The 25,802-nt window shown below is 44.7% G+C and overlaps 1 protein-coding gene across 4 annotated transcripts in view; it reads left to right on the forward strand.

Annotated features, from left to right (window-relative positions):
* Positions 1 to 25,802, forward strand: part of cnot6l (CCR4-NOT transcription complex, subunit 6-like) — a gene marked incomplete at its 3' end in the record, with an annotated part of 77,737 nt that overhangs the window by 25,592 nt on the left and 26,343 nt on the right. For all 4 annotated transcript variants that reach the window (XM_084322349.1, XM_084322351.1, XM_084322350.1 and 1 more), the window contains exons 3-6: positions 8,732 to 8,918; positions 11,766 to 11,851; positions 12,384 to 12,473; positions 15,672 to 15,740. In XM_084322349.1, coding sequence (XP_084178475.1) covers positions 8,732 to 8,918; positions 11,766 to 11,851; positions 12,384 to 12,473; positions 15,672 to 15,740 — 432 coding nt within the window. The remainder of the gene's footprint in view (positions 1 to 8,731; positions 8,919 to 11,765; positions 11,852 to 12,383; positions 12,474 to 15,671; positions 15,741 to 25,802) is intronic.

A 25,802-nucleotide genomic window follows, 5' to 3' on the forward strand; every position in this document is an offset into this window, starting at 1 on the left:
TGTACTCTGATGGAGGCTTCCTCACATGGATCACATGGAAGAAGGAGTCCGAACTCACAGAAGGCCTGAGTAGGCGTTTGGTGAGGAGGAGCCCTGACCACCCCCCCTGAAAACAGATCCATCACATGGACCTGAACAGCACACGGAAGTCCTACCAACAGAGACGCGCACGGTGACGTACTCTATGGCGGGGGAATTCCTGCGGTGCACACGCCCAATATACCAGGCCGTGGGACCAGGAACTCCCTCCCCCCCCCCCCCCCCCCCCCGTAACGTGCCGAACCGCCACGTGACGGGAACCTTGAAGGACAGGGGGTGTACCCCTGACCGACAGAACAATGGGGAGAGGAAAGGTTACCAGTTCACCCCTTTACGACCCCACACCCATGATACGACGTAACGACAAAAAGAGAATATGACACAGTCATAGTCAGCTCTATGAAGCGTTTCACAGCTCCACACAGCGCACGAGCTAACCTGCTATCTGATTTTTACTAAGGAAAAACACAGAATAGAGAGGGCTCTAAGAACCCCGGTCCAACATACACATGTGCTTCTGTGGCCAGTACAACCCAGTTGTAGGTCACATGACACACACAACCCATCATCATCACAATGAGAGAATACATCATTCTTGATTAGTATCGACCACAGGCCTTGCAAAGCACACATGACAGCAACCAAACCAATTTCCCTTTAGGAAATAAGTTTCTCCAGCAGATTTAGCACAACCTCAGCAATCAAGCTGAGAGTTACATCGTATCCCTACCACACAAAAGACACAATTAATGCACAACATGTCTGATAGGAGGTGATAAAGTCCCCAGGGAACCGGGGGGGGGAAAACACAATCCTCCTATTTTACCCTCAATACGGCCAGTTAAAACAGGAAAACCTGTTAATGTGTGAACTCACTGTCCATTGTCATTACAGTCTGAGAAAGAACATTCTTTTACTCACTCGTCACCAAGCATAGCTTCATAGGTTAGTTGCCTTAGTAGTGAGTACACGGTACACATAAACACCATGATGTTTCTCACACAACAACCAGATCAATACATCACGACCTGCACGGAGAAGCTACTGCCAGTGACAAAAACAGCTCACACACAACCCGCAACGTATCTCAAATGCATTGCAACAACACACGTTTTGGGAAAAAACACCGTCATTCACAATACATTTAGCAAGGTAAAACCAGAAGACGTGTTATGAGGGTCTGGCCAACCCCGTACCTGCCCGGAACGCAGATCAGCGAAGTGCAGTCACAAGCCTCCGTAGAACACAGCCCTCTTTGTTGACGCAATCCCCGTCTAGGCTCAGGCAGGGTTGACGAACATCCCCTGTCAAGGATGACGTCGTGGTCAAGAGTGTAAAACATGTTAAAAATCAAAGCACGTTCAACAGAATAGCATCAAGCTAACGGCTGCTCCAACCGTTCGGGTGCTATCGCTTCCGCTCGCGAGACGCCGATCTACGACGCACGCGATCAGGAGCGAGCTCCCGGCGGCGCGCGAGAAGCCAAGCTACCCCGCGCCAGGCCACCGACCGGCTAACCGTAAGCTATGAACATGTAAACAATGACATAACACTCACCCAGACAGGCCGCCGTTCTGAACCCTCCTCACTTTTTAAGAGAAAAGAGAAAACAAGACGTCAACACCGCTTCACAACGGTGACATTAACACGTCCGGCGGAATCAGCACAGTACCAACTGGCCTGTATAGCTGACTTTGAACATGAATCTGCCGCTATCGCACATTACATGCACATATCCCCTCGTGAAGGAATACTCTCATTTGGATATGAAAGATGGGGTCTTAACACGGTGACAGAGAGAATCCACTCGTCCAGAACACACAGGGATCACCAGTGTCAATGGTCGCGGCCCACTAGTTAAAACTATAATGGTCGCCAGACCAAGGCCTTCTGTCGCCTAGACGGCTAAACAAAGGACCCTAGCCTGGGGCCGGTTTCCATAAACTTTGTCTAGTAGCCCCCATAGCACTAACAGACAAGTGGAGCCCGCCAGCAAACACTACTCACCCAACCTGGAACGCACCGCTCCTCACAACAGCGGCATGTCCGACAGTTCAGCTGTGGCCTGACAGGTTTCACCCCAACAAACACAGCAAGGAACTGCAGTTGAGAAGCATGCAGCAGCGTGCTCCCAATACGAAAACCGGTGGAGGGTTTGTAGAATGATCATCATCTTCTAGACACTCCAGTACGAAGACAATATCACCGTATTTTCTCGAAAATAGTGAGAGAGAAAATAAAGATATGATGTCAACGTATCCTTGTTTCCCAAGCTGTTCCTAATCCAATTTCTTCCATCATGGTGTCAAGTGTGGGGATCTACCGAGGCACCTCTTCCTTGTGGTGAAAGCGAGAAGGAGGAGAGCAGGTGACCACACACCTGCTTATGAAGGTAAGCTGATGAGGGGTGTGGTCAGACTAATACTGGTATTAGAGGTACATTTGTGGTTTATTCAGTACGCGTGCACGTACGCGAGATAGTGCAGAAGGCGATGCCAAGCTAAGCCACTAACGATACAGAACTGTCCATTCTCATTGTCACTTGAGTGCATAAACCGTGCCTTCATAATGGTTTAAAGAAAATAAAAATCCATCGGTTGTTTGTCATTTTATAGCGTCGTGAATATAAGGTTTATCCCACTTTTCGTCTCGTCTTTTTTCCCGGGAGCTAGATAATAGGCTAAACGTTGGCGCCGTTATATCAAACGCCATTTCTGCTGTATATATACGAATGAAATAAAACAAACTGCGTAGCATCCGGACTATTACAGAGCATCTATGGATGAAATGGGGGCGGCGGGGAACGCCGATTACTATTATTGATCCGCAATACAGTGTGCGTTCAATATAGCATTTTCATCGACCAATCACGTTACGTTATAAAACAATGTCCAATCCAGCTGTAATTTGGGGTAATATTATCCTACCGTCAGGCCATGTGATCGCCGGCAGCATTTCCTCACCACTCATCGGATTCTGGTAGATCGATATGCACATTGGCTAATCATAAATCCCATTATTCCACGCTGAAAAAAACGCTCGCCAAACTGATCCAAGATGGAGGATGTTCGGCTGGGATCAAGGAACTATGATCCGCCCACAGAATTGTACTTTTTTGTTTTTTTTAAATTCACATTGATACTGCAGTGGAGCGATGGCGCCCCTAAGAGGGTTTGGCCGGTACTGCATGTTTCGAAAATCAAATATCTGAAAAGATGCTGGTAGTGGATCGGGTACCTAAGAAGCGCTATAAATATGGAATAAAACAATAACAACTCGTCACGTATATACTCGTGGCTCTGGTCCACATCGCTCTTTTTCGTAACACGTATATATACGTGGACAGACGGCATAGGTTAACTCTTTCAGTGCCACTCACGAGATTTCTCTGGTTTTTTTATAGGTGGTTGCGTGCCACTCACGAGATTTCTCGGAATTATTATTATTATTATTTTTTTGCGATCTGAAAAATTATTGCATCACCCGAGCCTACCCGAGTATAGCCGAGCTGCGCCGGTGATCACTGTGGAAAAAAGCGGCCCCTGTCGTCTCCCAGATGACATAAGTGATTTTCGAATGGACTCAATGAAAATGAATGGGGAAAAAAATCCGGTACTCCACATTTTCCAGTTCACTGATCCAGCCGGGGTTACCACAGTTCATTCTGGAGCCTCAGAACCCCGCGGATCATGGAGATCTACAGTGTCGCGTTGGATCCATACACGTATCGATTTTTTCGAATGGTGATCAGGAATTGGAATATACCAGTTGGATACCATCTGATGTCAGGTAAGGACTCTATGTTATCAGTGGTAGGATAATCGGAGTAAGTTTGATGAAGTTATAAGCTGTTTTGTGAAATGTCTTCTTTCGGTTTCACTGTAAAAGTCTGTGAGGAAATCAACGGAGCGATTATCAGTGCGCGGCCGTAATGTGCTTGCGTGCACGTATAATATTGATCATCTAGCGTTTATTTGAAAACGATTCATAAAAAGGCCGACGAATATCAACGTTGTGGAATATTCCACTAAAAGACGATTTTCATAGAATGCTCCAGAATGAGCTGTTTTTTATATCAAAACGGGGGCTTTTCTAACTGCTCTGAAACGGAAACGATGCGATAAAAAAACAATCTGCCTTCACAGCATTGACTGGAAAATAGTCTTTGATAATGCGATGGGCAGATTAGACACATAGCCATAATTTAAAAAATAGATTAGGCGATATTAACGTTAACATTGGCGCCGATGGTGGCATTCAAGCGGTAAAACGGAAAACCAGGCGTGGCACTGAAAGAGTTAAGGGGATGCAGACCAGAGAAAGATTTTCGTCTTGTTTACATCAGGGTCCCCCATTTTCAATTCATAATGACATTTATGACATACACAACATACAGATATACAGATATAAGAATCTAATCTAATCATCTAATCTAATCTAATCATGACATTTATGACATACAGATATACAGTACTGTTACATTTGTGACATACAAGATATGCAAATATACAGTACTGTTGAACAGATCTTAACAGTAAATAATATATACATACGAGGGGAGTGTTCTTTAAACACATTCATGACAGAAGCCACAACAAGAGGTGATATCCTGCTCGACCTTCCAAGCATGCAGTGAAGTAGGTCAATTGTAAGATGAACCGAGTTACACACGTGCACATTATGTACACGCATGCACATCCACACTGCATTTATAGAGAGGGGGAGAGTATTTATTAGGGCTGACCTTCGATTTTCTTTTGGAATTCAAAGCTTCGGGGCCGAGATTCGATTTTAATTCGAAGCTTCGAAAAATAAAAAAAATATTAAAAAGAATTAATACTTTTTTTTTATATATATATTTTTTTATGTTGTGGGACTTGTACAGCACTTTGTTCAACTTTTATCAATGACTCATTTTCCAGTCAACATTGTCGAAGCGGATTGTTTTTTTATCGGTTCATTTCCATTTTATAGCATTTTGAAAAGCCCTTGTTTTCAAGGAAAATAAAAAGATTCCATAATAAACGCCCTGTACTGGAATATTCTAGAATACACAAAAACGTTGTAATTTTTCGGCCTATTTATGAATCGTTTTCAAATAAACGCTAGATTATCGATAGTATATGTGTACGTATGCACGCTATGCACGTATGCACCCTATCCCCCACCCTCACAGTGAGCTGTGGTGTTCCACAAGGAAGCATACTAGGACCGCTACTGTTCCTAATTTATGCAAATGACATGTCGTCAGCTTGTGACTGCAACTTGTTCCTGTTTGCGGACGACTCAGCCCTGCTGGTCTCGGACAAGAACAAGTTACAGGTTGAAAAAAACCTCAGCTCGGAACTAGGCAAAATCTGCATATGGCTCGCTGATAACAAACTATCATTACACATGGGCAAAACAGAGTCCATTCTCTTCGGTTCAAATAACAAACTCAGCAAGACCGACGGCTTCTCAGTTACAGTGGGTGACAATATTGTCACAAGGAAAGATGAAATTACCTACCTGGGTTCCATCCTAGAGACTAATATTTCCTGTGACAAAATGGCATCCAATGTAATAAAAAAAGTCAACCAACGAACTCGATTCTTGTACCGGATCTCCTCTCTGGTAAACAAGAATACCCTGAAGACTCTGGCAGGAGCACTCATTCAAGGGTACTACGACTATGCTTGCACCTCATGGTACCAAAGCACCTCAAAGGCACTAAAAACAAAATTACAAACATCTCAAAACAAACTGGTCAGACTACTGCTTGACCTTACTCCTAGAACCCACCTCACCCCTGCCCACTTTGACAACCTAGGATGGCTTAGAGTAGACGACAGAGTAGGGATGCCCCGATCGATCGGCCACCGATCGCTATCGGCCGATAATCAGTATAAATATGCGATCGGTGATCGGTGATAATGTTTTATTTTCACAGATCGTCAAACCCGATCTCACTCGCTGTCGCTGAGTTCTGTCTCAGACACCGGGTGGTGCGGCGTCTGCTCTCTAGTCCAGCCCCTCCCGTACGCATGTAAACACGGGTCTAGTCTAGTGAGACACGGGAGGACGGCGTGTCGGCGTCTCCCTGAGATAACGTTAGCTTAGCTACCATTACAAAATGACCCAGTCAACTATTACTTTTAGTTTAATACATGATGAGGCATTGTCTAACCGAACGGTATCTAGCCGGCCAGCTACCGATAGCTCCTGACATCAACAAACGCTCCAGCAAGTATAGTAGGTAGGTATGATACCTGTTAGCTGTTAGCTGTTAGCTCACGTTAGCGCAAGTTAGTTAAAACGAAATGTCCCATTGAACTAAATAATTCACTGAGGCGTTGTATTAACCTTATATATCCGGCTAGCAGTAGCTACAGATAGCTCCTGATATCAATGTCTTATAACACTGATTCGATGCGTATTCGAGCTGAGGGCTTGCTGAGCACAGTTAAGTAACGTTATACCAATAGGGTCCAGGTGCAGCGCCGGAGAATCCTGGCCGTAGCTCGAGGCTACTCGAGTATAGGTCCAGCTGCAGCTCCGGAGAATCCTGGCTGTAGCTGGAGGCTACTAGAGTACACACAGACAGTGGAGCTTGTTGCGTGGTGGCGATGTCTCGCAGATAATACAAGTACAAGTCTAATTATATAATATATATATTTTATAAAAAAAAAAAAAAATTCTTTTAATCAAAAACGATCGGTATCGGATCGGTATCGGCCGATATGGCTCACGACGATCGGTGATCGGTATCGGTGGCAAAAAACGTGATCGGGGCATCCCTACGACAGAGTACAGCAACTTGCAATGGGCCTAGTCTACAAGATACACTACACGACCAAGGTACCCATGTACATGTCAAAATACTTCCCAAAGGTCAGTGAATACCACGATCACAACACCAGAGGGAGCTCCACAAATCATGTTAAACCCAGATTCGGCTCAAACAAGGGACTAAACACGTTTCGCAATTATGCCACATCAATGTGGAACGCCCTACCCACAGCTGTAAAGGAATGTAAATCACTACCCACTTTCAAAACCACTCTCAAAGAACACCTACGGGAGACTGCAATTCGAAACTGGCCCCTGTAAATGTCCTAACCCAACCCCCTCCAATGTACAGTAAATTACCTAGTATGGTTTTGTCAATATTCCAATGTACAGTTTTGCTTGTTTGTACAGTGTTTCCCCCCCCCCCCCCCAACCCCCTCCAATGTACAGTAAATTACCTAGTATGGTTGTCAATATTCCAATGTACAGTTTTGCTTGTACAGTTGTACAGTGTTTCCCCCCCCCAACCCCTCCTACCCAACCTCCCCCACCCAACCCCAACCTCCTCCAATGTACAGTTTTTACGTCAAATGTATATACTCCCTTTTCTGGACTCTTTTTGTATCACAAACAGTACTGTATTTGCAAATCTGGTATGTCATAAATGTATAGATGTAGCAGTACTGTCTATCTGTATGTCATGTATGTCATATATGTCCTGATGAATTGAAAATGGGGGACCCTGATGTAAACAAGACGAAAGTCTTTCTCTGGTCTGCATACCCTTAACAATTGTGTGTATTGAGCTGTACTGTATTGTACCCATTCTGCAATCTGTTAATAAAGTTTTCAATCAATCAATATAGGCGATCTGAAAAATCTATTCTGATTTCCTCAAAGCCATCGCGCACAAACAGCCACATCACACATAGGGCGAATGCTGAGAGCTCAGCGAATACAACTCTGATTATCCCAATACTTGTAAAATAGATTCCTTACCTCAGATCAGATGTTCTCCAAAAAGATCATTCCAATTCCTGATCGCCATTCCAAAAATCTATCGTTTTTATTGATCCAAAGCTGGGTGCTCGAAACACATATTCCACGCTGTTCTGAGGGACCAGAATGACTGCAATCGACTCGGGTTACATGACTGAGAAGTAAAATGTGGATTCCGGATTTTTCTTTTCTCATCCATTTTCATTGAGTCCATTCCAAAAGGGTGCATTACCATCTGGGAGACGATAGGGGCGGTTTTTTCACATCTGAGCTCCTGATGGGGCTGGTTTACCAACGGGAGACTCCGTTGATGAAATATGAATTCAGATCGCTAATAAAAAAATAACACGTTAATTGTCGTAGTGGGCATTCAGGGGGCGGGCTGATAACACGTGTTATGTCGTTTTGGGCATTCAAAGTGTTAATAATCAAATTTTATTTTCATATTCGAATCCCATACCCATCGAACGAAGCTTCGAAGTATTTAAGACAGCCCTAGTATTTATGTAACACTATTTTCAGCAAGCAATCATAGACTCTCATAACTAAAAGTATATTTTCTGTATATTAAGTGTGTTAATAGCATATTTATATGTACTTTTCTGAAAGTGTACTTTCAATGTATTTTTGGCACTTATAATGTGCTTGCATGTACTAATTCAAATCAGGTGTTTAGTGTGATAGTGATTAATATGCTGTAAGTGTAATCTAAGTATACTTAAAAAAAGTATATATATATATATATAAAGATGTTTACCAATTATTAAAAGTGTACTATTTTGGTACCAAAATACATCAAAAGTATAATTTTTATATATTTAACCACACTTAAGTATACTTATACTTTCTGAATAGATAAAAAGTATACTAAAGTATATGAAGTATACATTCAGAAGAAAACAACTGGTGTGTTTTTTCACTCCAGGTCGTGTCAGGAGTCTAAGCAGTGCGTTGTGGACACTCAGCCACCTGACGGCTCTGCACATCAACGACAACAACCTGAGCCGCATCCCCCCAGACATCTCCAGGCTGCCCCACCTGGTCTACCTGAACCTGTCCTCCAACAAGCTGCGCAGCCTGCCTGCCGAGCTGGGCAACATGGTCTCTCTCAGGTACACCACGCTGCCTGCTGCCACCGTGACTAGTACCACCACCATGACTACTACCACCACCGTGACTAGTACCACCACCATGACTAGTGCCACCACCATGACTACTACCACCACCATGACTAGTGCCACCACCATGACTACTACCACCACCATGGCTACCACCACCATGACTACTACCACCACCATGACTAGTACCACCACCATGACTACTACCACCACCGTGACTAGTACCACCACCATGACTACTACCACCACCATGACTACTACCACCATGACTACTATCACCACCATGACTACTACCACCATGACTACTATCACCACCATGACTACCACCACCATGACTACTATCACCACCATGACTAGTGCCACCACCATGACTAGTGCCACCACCATGACTACTACCACCACCATGACTACTACCACCACCATGACTAGTGCCACCACCATGACTACTACCACCACCGTGACTACTACCACCACCATGACTACTACCACCACCATGACTATCACCACCACCATGACTACTACCACCACCATGACTACTACCACCACCATGACTACTACTACCACCACCACCATGACTACTACCACCACCACCACCATGACTACTACTACCACCATGACTACTACCACCACCACCATGACTACCACCACCACCATGACTACTACCACCACCATGACTACTACCACCACCACCATGACTACTACTACCACCATGACTACTACCACCACCATGACTAGTGCCACCACCATGACTACTACCACCACTGTGACTACTACCACCACCATGACTACTACCACCACCATGACTACTACCACCACCGTGACTACTACCACCACCATGACTACTACCACCACCATGACTATCACCACCACCATGACTACTACCACCACCACCATGACTACTACCACCACCACCATGACTACTACCACCACCATGACTACTACCACCACCATGACTACTACCACCATCATGACTACTACCACCACCATGACTACTACCACCACCATGACTATCACCACCACCATGACTACTACCACCACCATGACTAGTGACACCACCATGACTACTACCACCACCATGACTAGTACCACCACCATGACTACTACCACCACCACCATGACTACTACCACCACCACCATGACTACTACTACCACCATGACTACTACCACCACCATGACTAGTGCCACCACCATGACTACTACCACCACCGTGACTACTACCACCACCATGACTACTACCACCACCATGACTATCACCACCACCATGACTACTACCACCACCATGACTACTACCACCACCATGACTATCACCACCACCATGACTACTACCACCACCATGACTACTACCACCACCACCACCATGACTACTACCACCACCATGACTACTACCACCACCACCATGACTACTACCACCACCACCATGACTACTACTACCACCATGACTACTACCACCACCATGACTAGTGCCACCACCATGACTACTACCACCACCGTGACTACTACCACCACCATGACTATCACCACCACCATGACTACTACCACCACCACCATGACTACTACCACCACCACCATGACTACTACCACCACCATGACTACTACCACCACCATGACTACTACCACCACCATGACTACTACCACCACCATGACTACTACCACCACCATGACTATCACCACCACCATGACTACTACCACCACCATGACTACTACCACCACCATGACTACCACCACCATAACTACTGTTAGCTTGCAAATAAGACGACAGTTTTCTTTACACTCAAGTTTATTTCACGCTCTCCACAGTGTAGTGGCCACAACCTCAGTGCATTCCAAAACAAGTGACGCACAACAACCGCGCCCATTCTCCTCTTCACAGATTACCGTAAAGGCTGCAGTAGAAGTTAATTTAACACCACCATGACTACCACCACCACCATGACTACTACCACCACCATGACTACTGACTACTACCACCACCATGACTACTACCACCACCATGACTACCACCACCACCATGACTACTACCACCACCATGACTAGTACCACCACCATGACTACTACCACCACCATGACTACTACCACCACCATGACTACCACCACCACCATGACTACTACCACCACCATGACTACTACCACCACCATGACTACTACCACCACCATGACTACTACCACCACCATGACTACTACCACCACCATGACTACTACCACCACCATGACTACTACCACCACCATGACTACTACCACCACCATGACTACCACCACCACCATGACTAGTACCACCACCATGACTAGTACCACCACCATGACTACTACCACCACCATGACTAGTGACACCACCATGACTAGTACCACCACCATGACTAGTACCACCACCATGACTACTACCACCACCATGACTACTACCACCACCATGACTACTACCACCACCATGACTACCACCACCATGACTACCACCACCACCATGACTACTACCACCACCATGACTAGTGACACCACCATGACTAGTACCACCACCATGACTACTACCACCACCATGACTAGTGACACCACCATGACTAGTACCACCACCATGACTAGTACCACCACCATGACTACTACCACCACCATGACTAGTGACACCACCATGACTACCACCACCACCATGACTACTACCACCACCATGACTACTGACTACTACCACCACCATGACTACTGACTACCACCACCACCATAACTATTAGATTGTAGAACTCTACTGTACATATAAACACTGTATCCCGTCTGAAGAACCTAGCTGAGGTATTAGATTGTAGAACTCTACTGTATAAATGCTGGTTCAGCTACTAACACTCAACTCTTTCCCCCCAGGGAACTGCTTTTAAACAACAATCTTTTACGAGTTCTGCCTTATGAACTTGGAAGACTGTTTCAGTTACAAACCCTTGGGCTCAAAGGTGGGTGTGGCTTCCCTCTCCTTGGTGTTGTACAGTACGGCCCCTGTTGTTACCAGCATGCTCTTTAATATGGCTTCTAGGGGTGTAATGATGCATCAATGTGACTATTCAACTGCATCGATTTGAAAATGTTAGAATCGATTATAATTAAAATAAAATTCACCCATTCATGCTGAGTGAATCAGTTCCCCCAGCCACATTTGTGTATTCAAAACTTTTTGGGGAATTAACTGATAGAAAATGAATCAAATCGAATCGAATCGTGGTCAAATGAAGAGATTTCATGATGCATTGAATCGTTGCCTGAAGAATCGTAATCGAATTTAATCGTTGAGGTCGCATAGTTACACCCCTAATGGCTTCTTAAAATGGACTTTAAATGTAAATGTCTAGACTCGTTGTTTCATTTATGTGAAGCACGAACAAATTATATAAATTAAAATAAAACTTTAATAAAAAAATAAGTTTTATGATATGTGTTGCAGAGGTATATATTGAGGTATATATTGACTGTTTGTTTCTTGTGTGGCAGGCAACCCTCTGTCGCAGGACATTCTCAACCTGTACCAGGAGCCGGACGGAACCAGGAAGCTTCTGAACTACATGCTCGACAATCTAGCAGGTCAATGGTGCCGCTGCCTCGCTTAGGGTCACCAGCAGGTCAATGGTGCCTCGCCACAGGGCCTGCTCTGTGGTGCTCGTATTAACCACCGCTTAGGGTCACCAGTGGGTCAATGGTGCCTCGCCACAGGGCCTGCTCTGTGGTGCTCGTATTAACCACCGCTTAGGGTCACCAGCGGGTCAATGGTGCCTCGCCACAGGGCCTGCTCTGTGGTGCTCGTATTAACCACCGCTTAGGGTCACCAGCAGGTCAATGGTGCCTCGCCACAGGGCCTGCTCTGTGGTGCTCGTATTAACCACCGCTTAGGGTCACCAGCGGGTCAATGGTGCCTCGCCACAGGGCCTGCTCTGTGGTGCTCGTATTAACCACCGCTTAGGGTCACCAGCGGGTCAATGGTAGGGCTGGGCGATATGGCCAAAAATGATATCACGATATCGATAACGATACCATATCACTCGATATCTATAATTATCGATATTGTTATAAGTATTACATTTTTTATTATAATTTTTTTAAACAACAGATGTATGTTTATTTTGCAGCAATTCTTTGTCGTTGCCGCCATCTTTAGTGTTACAGCCCCTCACACTCCAGTTCTCAGGCTTCAGCTGGTTTGAAAACGAAAGTAAACAAGCTTCTCTGCTGGCTGTGGCTCCAGAGGAGTTGAATAGTTCTGGCTCTGCTAGTTTCTTTTCTATCTTTTGGCACTTTTTTGGTGGACAAACCACTGCACATGTGCACCGTGACTCGCGACTGGAGACTAGCTCTGCTAGCACACATAGCCTACTGTGTACAGATGGTTTCAAACTGTATTTAAAATATTTTAAATTAGAAAGCAAACAATAAATGGACAAGAGAAAAATAAATCTCAATTTGGTCAGTATTGTCATTTGGACAAGCAAAGCCATTACTTTAAGTTGCAGGCAAGAAAGACAAGTCTGTCCACTGTCTCGGTTTTAAAACTGCCCTGTTGCAGGTCACACACAGACATTTATTTTATTTCTTTTTTATTATCAATCGATATCGATTATTAAAATATATTGCGATAATTATCGTTTTATCGCCCAGCCCTAGTCAATGGTGCCTCGCCACAGGGCCTGCTCTGTGGTGCTCGTATTAACCACCGCTTAGGGTCACCAGCGGGTCAATGGTGCCTCGCCACAGGGCCTGCTCTGTGGTGCTCGTATTAACCACCGCTTAGATTAGATTAAAATTAGAGATGTTCGATATTGGCTTTCTTACCGATATCCGATGTACCGCTATTGTCCAACTCTTAATTTCCGATACCGATATCAACCGATACCGATATATGCGGGGTCCCCCCCCCCCCCCCAAAAACGGAATAATTTCAGGTAATTAACATTACATATCTCTTGTCATGGAATTAACACAACATTATGCATACTTTTGACAATAAATAAAATAAGAATTTGTTCTTACTTGCTTGCCTGGGTAAATAAAGGTTAAAGAAATGTAAAGAAATATATATATATATATATAAATTTATTTTTGAAAACCGATACCAATAATTTCCGATATTACATTTTAATGCCAATATCGGTAGGCTGATAATATCGGACATCCCTAATTAAAATGTATTGTCATCATACAGCACATGTACAGTACAACCAAAAGAAGTTTGGCATCCAACCAGAGTGCAAATGTAACAGTAAAGTGCAACAGCAATATACAATGTACATGTGATTAAACTGGGTATAAAATATATAAATTAGTACTACTGAGTAATAGTGCTAATCAGATGTATGTACAGCATTGTAGTATTAATGATAGACATGACCATAATACCAGACATGCTTCAAGTAGTCGCTTTACCCTACCTCTGCCTAGAACCAATGCACCATTTTACTCTTTTATTACAGTCTATTTTAAAATTGCCATAGAATCAAACCAAACAAAGAGGCCTATTAACACTGAGTGCCAGCGACGCTATATGTCGTTAGTTCATGCCGACCGTTGAATGCCAGCAACGCTATATAGCGTTTGTTTGTCTTTTTTTTAATTAGCGATTTGAATTCATATTTCATCAATCTAGCCTCACGCTAGTGCAGCAACCTCTCTCTGAGCTCTATTGGGAAAATACCGCCCCCTATCGTCTCTCCCTGTGTAACTGCACCCCATTGGATTAGACTGATGGGGGGGTAAATCCAGTTTCCTCATTTTACTTTTCCGGCAAGCCATCGAAGTGATTGCCGAGCCGGAAAACAGCGTGGAATACATATTTACAGTACCCAGCGCTGAATCAATAAACGCGATCGATATTTAGAATGGCGATCAGGAATTGGAATAATCTTTTTGGAGAACATCTGATCTGCGGTAAGGAATCTATTTTACCAGTCTTAGGATAATCTGATCCGTTTTCACAGAGATATCAGTTTGCCCTGTGTGTGTACACACTGATCAGGAAATGAGAGAATAGATTTTTCAGCTCGCTTCTCTAGCGTGCATAAGTACACACATACTATCGATAATCTAGCGTTTATTTGAAAACTATTCATAAATAGGCTGAAAAATTACAACCGTTTTTTGTGTATTCCAGAATATTCCAGTAAATGCCGTTTATCACGGAATCTTTATATTTTCCTGAAACATTCAAGAAAACGAGGGCTTTTCAAAATGCTATAAAACGGAAATTAACCGATTAAATAAAAAATAAAAATCCGCTTAGAAAATGTTGACTGCAAACAAGTCATTGATAAGCGACGGCCAGATTAGACACACAGCCATAATTTAAGACATATATTATGCGTTCACAACGCTATCATTGAAGTGGGTGCTGGCATTCAACCATGTTTTACCATGTTCACCAGTGGCATCCAAAGTGTTAAGATGTTAGATCCTAATATGAAAAACGATGTGATTTAATGTTCTATGCCTTACCTTGACCGTGTCTATTTAGCTGCTGTCTATTTTATGCTCGTTTTTTTATACTTATTCTGTCTGCACTTTATGCAGCTCTTGATCTGCCAATGTTGTGCTCATTCTTTATGCCCGTCTTTTGTTACTGCTGTGAAGCACTTTGAGCTTCAATTCTTGTATGAAAGCTGCTCTACAAATACAGTTTATTATTATATTATATATGTATGTATATGTAGGGCTATTATTGTCCCACGGTGTCTTTGCCCCAGAACAAAAGGCTGACACTAAAGTGGTTCTGTCCTCCCTCTCCTCTGTGTTTAGTGCACCCAGAACAGCTACCCCAGCGACCCTGGGTCACCTTGAAGGAACGAGACCCAATGATCCCCTCAGGTACTGTAGGAGAACTCAGTTACTGTAGGAGAACTCAGGTACTGTAGGAGAACTCAGTTACTGTCGGAGAACTCAGGTACTGTAGGAGAACTCAGTTACTGTAGGAGAACTCAGTTACTGTAGGAGAACTCAGTTACTGTCGGAGAACTCAGGTACTGTAGGAGAACTCAGGTACTGTAGGAGAACTCAGGTACTGTAGGAGAACTCGGGTACTGTAGGAGAACTCGGGTACTGTAGGAGAACTTGGGTATTGTAGGAGAACTGTAGGAGAACCCGGGTACTGTAGGAGAACTCAGGTACTGTAGGAGAACTCGGGTACTGTAGGAGGTACTGTAGGAGAACCCGGGTACTGTAGGATAACTCAGGTACTGTAGGATAACTCAGGTACTGTAGGAGAACTCAGGTACTGTAGGAGAACTCGGGTACTGTAGAAGAACTCAGGTACTGTAGAAGAACTCAGGTACTGTAGGAGAACTCAGGTACTGTAGGAGAACTCTGTTACTGTAGGAGAACTCAGGTACTGTAGGAGAACTCGGGTACTGTAGAAGAACTCAGGTACTGTAGGAGAACTCGGGTACTGTAGGAGAACTCAGGTACTGTAGGAGAACTCAGGTACTGTAGGAGAACTCTGGTACTGTAGGAGAACTCCGTTACTGTAGGTAGGAGAAATCTGGTACTGTAGGAGAACTCGGGTACTGTAGGAGAACTCAGGTACTGTAGGAGAACTCAGGTACTGTAGGAGGACTCGGGTACTGTAGGAGAACTCAGGTACTGTAGGATAACTCGGGTACTGTAGGATAACTCAGGTACTGTAGGAGAACTCAGGTACTGTAGGAGAACTCAGGTACTGTAGAAGAACTCGGGTACTGTAGGAGAACTCGGGTACTGTAGGAGAACTCAGGTACTGTAGGAGAACTCGGGTACTGTAGGAGAACTCGGGTACTGTAGGAGAACTCAGGTACTGTAGGAGAACTCAGGTACTGTAGGAGAACTCAGGTACTGTAGGAGAACTCAAGGTACTGTAGAAGAACTCAGGTACTGTAGGAGAACTCGGGTACTGTAGGAGAACTCAGGTACTGTAGAAGAACTCAGGTACTGTAGGAGAACTCAGGTACTGTAGGAGAACTCAGGTACTGTAGGAGAACTCAGGTACTGTAGAAGAACTCAGGTACTGTAGGAGAACTTGGGTACTGTAGGAGAACTCAGTTACTGTAGGAGAACTCAGTTACTGTAGGAGAACTCAGGTACTGTAGAATAACTCAGGTACTGTAGGAGAACTCAGGTACTGTAGGAGAACTCAGGTACTGTAGAAGAACTCAGGTACTGTAGAATAACTCAGGTACTGTAGGAGAACTCAGGTACTGTAGAAGAACTCAGGTACTGTAGAAGAACTCAGGTACTGTAGGAGAACTTGGGTACTGTAGGAGAACTCAGGTACTGTAGGAGAACTCAGGTACTGTAGGAGAACTCAGGTACTGTAGAAGAACTTGGGTACTGTAGGAGAACTCGGGTACTGTAGAAGAACTCAGGTACTGTAGAAGAACTTGGGTACTGTAGGAGAACTCGGGTACTGTAGAAGAACTCAGGTACTGTAGGAGAACTCGGGTACTGTAGGAGAACTCGGGTACTGTAGGAGAACTCGGGTACTGTAGGAGAACTCAGGTACTGTAGAAGAACTCAGGTACTGTAGGAGAACTCAGGTACTGTAGGAGAACTCAGGTACTGTAGGAGAACTCAGGTACTGTAGAAGAACTCAGGTACTGTAGGAGAACTCGGGTACTGTAGGAGAACTCGGGTACTGTAGAAGAACTCAGGTACTGTAGAAGAACTCAGGTACTGTAGGAGAACTCGGGTACTGTAGGAGAACTCGGGTACTGTAGAATAACTCAGGTACTCTAGGAGGACTCGGGTACTGTAGAAGAACTCAGGTACTGTAGGAGAACTCAGGTACTGTAGGAGAACTCAGGTACTGTAGAAGAACTCAGGTACTGTAGGAGAACTCGGGTACTGTAGGAGAACTCCGGTACTGTAGAAGAACTCAGGTACTGTAGGAGAACTCAGGTACTGTAGGAGAACTCAGGTACTGTAGAAGAACTCAGGTACTGTAGGAGAACTCGGGTACTGTAGGAGAACTCCGGTACTGTAGAAGAACTCAGGTACTGTAGGAGAACTCAGGTACTGTAGAAGAACTCAGGTACTGTAGGAGAACTCAGGTACTGTAGGATAACTCGGTTACTGTAGGAGAACTCAGGTACTGTAGGAGGTACTGTAGGAGAACTCGAGTACTGTAGGAGAACTCCGTTACTGTAGGTAGGAGAACTCGGGTACTGTAGGAGAACTCGGGTACTGTAGGAGAACTCGGGTACTGTAGGAGAACTCAGGTACTGTAGGATAACTCAGGTACTGTAGGAGAACTCAGGTACTGTAGGATAACTCGGGTACTGTAGGAGGACTCGGGTACTGTAGGAGAACTCAGGTACTGTAGGATAACTCAGGTACTGTAGGAGAACTCGGGTACTGTAGGAGAACTCAGGTACTGTAGGAGAACTCAGGTACTGTAGGAGAACTCGGGTACTGTAGGATAACTCGGGTACTGTAGGAGAACTCAGGTACTGTAGGAGAACTCAGGTACTGTAGGAGAACTCAGGTACTGTAGAAGAACTCGGGTACTGTAGGAGAACTCGGGTACTGTAGGAGAACTCAGGTACTGTAGAATAACTCAGGTACTGTAGGAGAACTCAGGTACTGTAGGATAACTCAGGTACTGTAGAAGAACTCAGGTACTGTAGGAGAACTCGGGTACTGTAGGAGAACTCAGTTACTGTAGAAGAACTCAGGTACTGTAGGAGAACTCAGGTACTGTAGGAGAACTCAGGTACTGTAGAAGAACTCGGGTACTGTAGGAGAACTCGGGTACTGTAGGAGAACTCAGGTACTGTAGGAGAACTCGGGTACTGTAGGAGAACTCGGGTACTGTAGAAGAACTCAGGTACTGTAGGAGAACTCAGGTACTGTAGGAGAACTCAGGTACTGTAGGAGAACTCAGGTACTGTAGGAGAACTCAGGTACTGTAGGAGAACTCGGGTACTGTAGGAGAACTCGGGTACTGTAGGAGAACTCAGGTACTGTAGGAGAACTCAGGTACTGTAGGAGAACCGGGGTACTGTAGGAGAACTCGGGTACTGTAGGAGAACTCAGGTACTGTAGGAGAACCGGGGTACTGTAGGAGAACTCGGGTACTGTAGGAGAACTCAGGTACTGTAGGAGAACTCAGGTACTGTAGGAGAACTCAGGTACTGTAGGAGAACCGGGGTACTGTAGGAGAACTCGGGTACTGTAGGAGAACTTGGGTACTGTAGGAGAACTTGGGTACTGTAGGAGAACTCAGTTACTGTAGGAGAACTCAGGTACTGTAGGAGAACTCAGGTACTGTAGGAGAACTCGGGTACTGTAGGAGAACTCAGGTACTGTAGGATAACTCGGGTACTGTAGGAGAACTCAGGTACTGTAGGAGAACTCGGGTACTGTAGGAGAACTCAGGTACTGTAGAAGAACTCAGGTACTGTAGGAGAACTCGGGTACTGTAGAAGAACTCAGGTACTGTAGGAGTAGTCGGGTACTGTAGGAGAACTCAGGTACTGTAGGATAACTCGGGTACTGTAGGAGGACTCGGGTACTGTAGGAGAACTCGGGTACTGTAGGAGAACTCGGGTACTGTAGGAGAACTCGGGTACTGTAGGAGGACTCGGGTACTGTAGGAGAACTCGGGTACTGTAGGAGAACTCTGGTACTGTAGGAGAACTCTGGTACTGTAGGAGAACTCAGGTACTGTAGGAGGACTCTGGTACTGTAGGAGAACTCAGGTACTGTAGGAGAACTCAGGTACTGTAGGAGGACTCGGGTACTGTAGGAGAACTCGGGTACTCTAGGAGGTACTGTAGGAGAACGCAGTTACTGTAGGATAACTCAGGTACTGTAGGAGAACTGTGTCAAACCTGCTAATAGTGCTTTATAGATTTTAATGTCAGAAATCCATCATAATCGATGATGTTGTCTTTTTCCCCTCATATACCAGTATTTTAATGACAGAAATCTATTACAATTTCTTTTTATTTACTAGAGGCGGGCAAAACAAAAAAAATTACTATTCGATAGTCACTGTGGGAACTTTTCCAATACTAATCGAAACTCCGGTACTGTAGGAGAATTCGGGTACTGTAGAAGAACTCAGGTACTGTAGGAGAACTCGGGTACTGTAGAAGAACTCAGGTACTGTAGGAGAACTCAGGTACTGTAGGTAGGAGAACTCTGGTACTGTAGGAGAACTCGGGTACTGTAGGAGAACTCAGGTACTGTAGGAGAACTCAGGTACTGTAGAAGAACTCAGGTACTGTAGGAGAACTCGGGTACTGTAGGAGAACTCGGGTACTGTAGAAGAACTCAGGTACTGTAGAAGAACTCAGGTACTGTAGGAGAACTCAGGTACTGTAGGAGAACTCGGGTACTGTAGAATAACTCAGGTACTCTAGGAGGACTCGGGTACTGTAGAAGAACTCAGGTACTGTAGGAGAACTCAGGTACTGTAGAATAACTCAGGTACTGTAGGAGAACTCGGGTACTCTAGGAGGTACTGTAGGAGAACGCAGTTACTGTAGGATAACTCAGGTACTGTAGGAGAACTGTGTCAAACCTGCTAATAGTGCTTTATAGATTTTAATGTCAGAAATCCATCATAATCGATGATGTTGTCTTTTTCCCCTCATATACCAGTATTTTAATGACAGAAATCTATTACAATTTCTTTTTATTTACTAGAGGCGGGCAAAACAAAAAAAATTACTATTCGATAGTCACTGTGGGAACTTTTCCAATACTAATCGAAACTCCGGTACTGTAGGAGAATTCGGGTACTGTAGAAGAACTCAGGTACTGTAGGAGAACTCGGGTACTGTAGAAGAACTCAGGTACTGTAGGAGAACTCAGGTACTGTAGGTAGGAGAACTCTGGTACTGTAGGAGAACTCGGGTACTGTAGGAGAACTCAGGTACTGTAGGAGAACTCAGGTACTGTAGAAGAACTCAGGTACTGTAGGAGAACTCGGGTACTGTAGGAGAACTCGGGTACTGTAGAAGAACTCAGGTACTGTAGAAGAACTCAGGTACTGTAGGAGAACTCAGGTACTGTAGGAGAACTCGGGTACTGTAGAATAACTCAGGTACTCTAGGAGGACTCGGGTACTGTAGAAGAACTCAGGTACTGTAGGAGAACTCAGGTACTGTAGAAGAACTCAGGTACTGTAGGAGAACTCAGGTACTGTAGAATAACTCAGGTACTGTAGGAGAACTCGGGTACTGTAGGAGAACTCGGGTACTGTAGAAGAACTCAGGTACTGTAGGAGAATTCGGGTACTGTAGAAGAACTCAGGTACTGTAGGAGAACTCAGGTACTGTAGGATAACTCGGGTACTGTAGGAGAACTCAGGTACTGTAGGAGGTACTGTAGGAGAACTCGAGTACTGTAGGAGAACTCCGTTACTGTAGGTAGGAGAACTCGGGTACTGTAGGAGAACTCAGGTACTGTAGGATAACTCAGGTACTGTAGGAGAACTCAGGTACTGTAGGATAACTCGGGTACTGTAGGAGGACTCGGGTACTGTAGGAGAACTCAGGTACTGTAGGATAACTCGGGTACTGTAGGAGAACTCGGGTACTGTAGGAGAACTCAGGTACTGTAGGAGAACTCAGGTACTGTAGGAGAACTCGGGTACTGTAGGATAACTCGGGTACTGTAGGAGAACTCAGGTACTGTAGGAGAACTCAGGTACTGTAGGAGAACTCAGGTACTGTAGAAGAACTCGGGTACTGTAGGAGAACTCGGGTACTGTAGGAGAACTCAGGTACTGTAGAATAACTCAGGTACTGTAGGAGAACTCAGGTACTGTAGGATAACTCAGGTACTGTAGAAGAACTCAGGTACTGTAGGAGAACTCGGGTACTGTAGGAGAACTCAGTTACTGTAGAAGAACTCAGGTACTGTAGGAGAACTCAGGTACTGTAGGAGAACTCAGGTACTGTAGAAGAACTCAGGTACTGTAGGAGAACTCGGGTACTGTAGGAGAACTCAGGTACTGTAGGAGAACTCGGGTACTGTAGGAGAACTCGGGTACTGTAGAAGAACTCAGGTACTGTAGGAGAACTCAGGTACTGTAGGAGAACTCAGGTACTGTAGGAGAACTCAGGTACTGTAGGAGAACTCAGGTACTGTAGGAGAACTCGGGTACTGTAGGAGAACTCGGGTACTGTAGGAGAACTCAGGTACTGTAGGAGAACTCAGGTACTGTAGGAGAACCGGGGTACTGTAGGAGAACTCGGGTACTGTAGGAGAACTCAGGTACTGTAGGAGAACCGGGGTACTGTAGGAGAACTCGGGTACTGTAGGAGAACTCAGGTACTGTAGGAGAACTCAGGTACTGTAGGAGAACTCAGGTACTGTAGGAGAACCGGGGTACTGTAGGAGAACTCGGGTACTGTAGGAGAACTTGGGTACTGTAGGAGAACTTGGGTACTGTAGGAGAACTCAGTTACTGTAGGAGAACTCAGGTACTGTAGGAGAACTCAGGTACTGTAGGAGAACTCAGGTACTGTAGGAGAACTCAGGTACTGTAGGAGAACTCGGGTACTGTAGGAGAACTCAGGTACTGTAGGATAACTCGGGTACTGTAGGAGAACTCAGGTACTGTAGGAGAACTCAGGTACTGTAGGAGAACTCAGGTACTGTAGGAGAACTCGGGTACTGTAGGAGAACTCAGGTACTGTAGGAGAACTCAGGTACTGTAGGAGAACTCGGGTACTGTAGAAGAACTCAGGTACTGTAGGAGTAGTCGGGTACTGTAGGAGAACTCAGGTACTGTAGGATAACTCGGGTACTGTAGGAGGACTCGGGTACTGTAGGAGAACTCGGGTACTGTAGGAGAACTCGGGTACTGTAGGAGAACTCGGGTACTGTAGGAGGACTCGGGTACTGTAGGAGAACTCGGGTACTGTAGGAGAACTCTGGTACTGTAGGAGAACTCAGGTACTGTAGGAGGACTCTGGTACTGTAGGAGAACTCAGGTACTGTAGGAGAACTCAGGTACTGTAGGAGGACTCGGGTACTGTAGGAGAACTCGGGTACTCTAGGAGGTACTGTAGGAGAACGCAGTTACTGTAGGATAACTCAGGTACTGTAGGAGAACTGTGTCAAACCTGCTAATAGTGCTTTATAGATTTTAATGTCAGAAATCCATCATAATCGATGATGTTGTCTTTTTCCCCTCATATACCAGTATTTTAATGACAGAAATCTATTACAATTTCTTTTTATTTACTAGAGGCGGGCAAAACAAAAAAAATTACTATTCGATAGTCACTGTGGGAACTTTTCCAATACTAATCGAAACTCCGGTACTGTAGGAGAATTCGGGTACTGTAGAAGAACTCAGGTACTGTAGGAGAACTCGGGTACTGTAGAAGAACTCAGGTACTGTAGGAGAACTCAGGTACTGTAGGTAGGAGAACTCTGGTACTGTAGGAGAACTCGGGTACTGTAGAATAACTCAGGTACTGTAGGAGAACTCAGGTACTGTAGGAGAACTCAGGTACTGTAGAAGAACTCAGGTACTGTAGAATAACTCAGGTACTGTAGGAGAACTCAGGTACTGTAGAAGAACTCAGGTACTGTAGAAGAACTCAGGTACTGTAGGAGAACTCAGGTACTGTAGGAGAACTCGGGTACTGTAGAAGAACTCAGGTACTGTAGGAGAACTCGGGTACTGTAGAAGAACTCAGGTACTGTAGAAGAACTCAGGTACTGTAGGAGAACTCGGGTACTGTAGGAGAACTCGGGTACTGTAGGAGAACTCGGGTACTGTAGGAGAACTCAGGTACTGTAGAAGAACTCAGGTACTGTAGAAGAACTCAGGTACTGTAGGAGAACTCAGGTACTGTAGAAGAACTCAGGTACTGTAGAAGAACTCAGGTACTGTAGGAGAACTCAGGTACTGTAGGAGAACTCGGGTACTGTAGAAGAACTCAGGTACTGTAGAAGAACTCAGGTACTGTAGGAGAACTCAGGTACTGTAGGAGAACTCGGGTACTGTAGAAGAACTCAGGTACTGTAGGAGAACTCAGGTACTGTAGAATAACTCAGGTACTGTAGGAGAACTCGGGTACTGTAGAAGAACTCAGGTACTGTAGGAGAACTCGGGTACTGTAGGATAACTCAGGTACTGTAGGAGAACTCGGGTACTGTAGAAGAACTCAGGTACTGTAGGAGAACTCGGGTACTGTAGGAGAACTCTGGTACTGTAGGAGAACTCTGGTACTGCAGGAGAACTCTGGTACTGTAGGAGAACTCGGGTACTGTAGGATAACTCGGGTACTGTAGGATAACTCAGGTACTGTAGGAGAACTCTGGTACTGTAGGAGAACTCTGGTACTGTAGGATAACTCTGGTACTGTAGGAGAACTCAGGTACTGTAGGAGAACTCGGGTACTGTAGGAGAACTCGGGTACTGTAGGAGAACTCAGGTACTGTAGAAGAACTCAGGTACTGTAGGAGAACTCAGGTACTGTAGAAGAACTCGGTACTGTAGAAGAACTCGGGTACTGCAGGAGAACTCAGGTACTGTAGGAGAACTCGGGTACTGTAGGAGAACTCAGGTACTGTAGAAGAACTCGGTACTGTAGAAGAACTCGGTTACTGTAGGAGAACTCGGGTACTGCAGTGCTCTACAGTGCGACCATATTGCTCGCATATGCCACTAAAAATATCTGTGTGCGAACCTCAAAAACCAATTACGCGCACGATGTGCGAACTGCTGATGACAGCCTAAGTCGTACTTTTTATTTCTCCACTGAGAATCGTTAAAAAACTACAAGTCCCACATTGCACTCAAGCCAACGGTCCAATCACAGTAGAGTGAAGTGACTGGTTTCATGGGAAATAAAGCAAATGACCAATCGGAAGCTCTCATTTTGCTTGTTTACTTCCTGAAACTCCGCCATTGCGATCAGGGCTCTCGTTTTCCGAGACACTAACTTATTATAGTCTCTCTCTTACCAATAGCAATAGATTTTAGAACACCTAGATTTATCGATAGCAATAGTAATATAACGTTAATGCAACAAAACAAATGCCTTGCTTTGTTAATCATAACGTTGATGCAGTAGCGTATGTCTGTGTGTTGGCTGTAACGGACATGACAATAACATAACGTGTACACATTACAATTGCGATAATCTATTCTAACATTTTCAAATCGATGCAGTTGAATTTCCCCCTTAGGATCGATGCATTGTTACACCCCTACACCAAAGTCACTGGCCCACTGTGTATCTGTTTGTATAATAACTTGGCTAGCGTTATCAACAGCAGAGGTGGGCTATGGGTCCAGCTGCAGCGCCGGAGTGCAAGCGGTGTGATGTAATTGGCAGACTCGACTGTCAATCAATGGTCTACCTGACACGCAAACTCAAACAATGTTTCTGTACTGGAGGTGTACAGTATTTCAATAGGCAACCCTGAAAGGATTATTTTTCTAGAAGACCAACACAGCCAAAACATAAGCATTGTATGCATAAAAGGGGCAAAAGCTAAAGTTAAGTGACTGAACCTTTTGTAGCAGTAGTTTGATTTGATAGTTTATTTGATAGGGACAGCACATGTTAACACTTTGATCGCCATGGTTAAATTCATAATTTACCATCCCTCGCCATCTCTATTTGTCTATGGAGAAGTTCCCCTTCTTTGCAGGGCTATAACTTTTTAAATTGTATTGCTAAATTGACATTATTATGGCCCATTCAATGTCCTATATCTATTGTTCAGGGTGTAGCAACGTTATACTTTTTCATTCACATATTCATACTAAAATACGGTCTAAAGTATGTTTTTATCGTTTTCTGCAGCTTTCTCCAGAACGTGATTTATAGCTCCAAATGCATTATATTGATGATGAAATACAGTTTGATAGCAATCGGCGCGAGATAAAAAATTTCAACTGGACGTGGTTCTAGAAGTTAC

The sequence above is a fragment of the Notolepis coatsorum genome, assembly GCF_963971535.1.
Source record: "Notolepis coatsorum genome assembly, chromosome: 10".
Classification (NCBI taxonomy): domain Eukaryota; kingdom Metazoa; phylum Chordata; class Actinopteri; order Aulopiformes; family Paralepididae; genus Notolepis; species Notolepis coatsorum.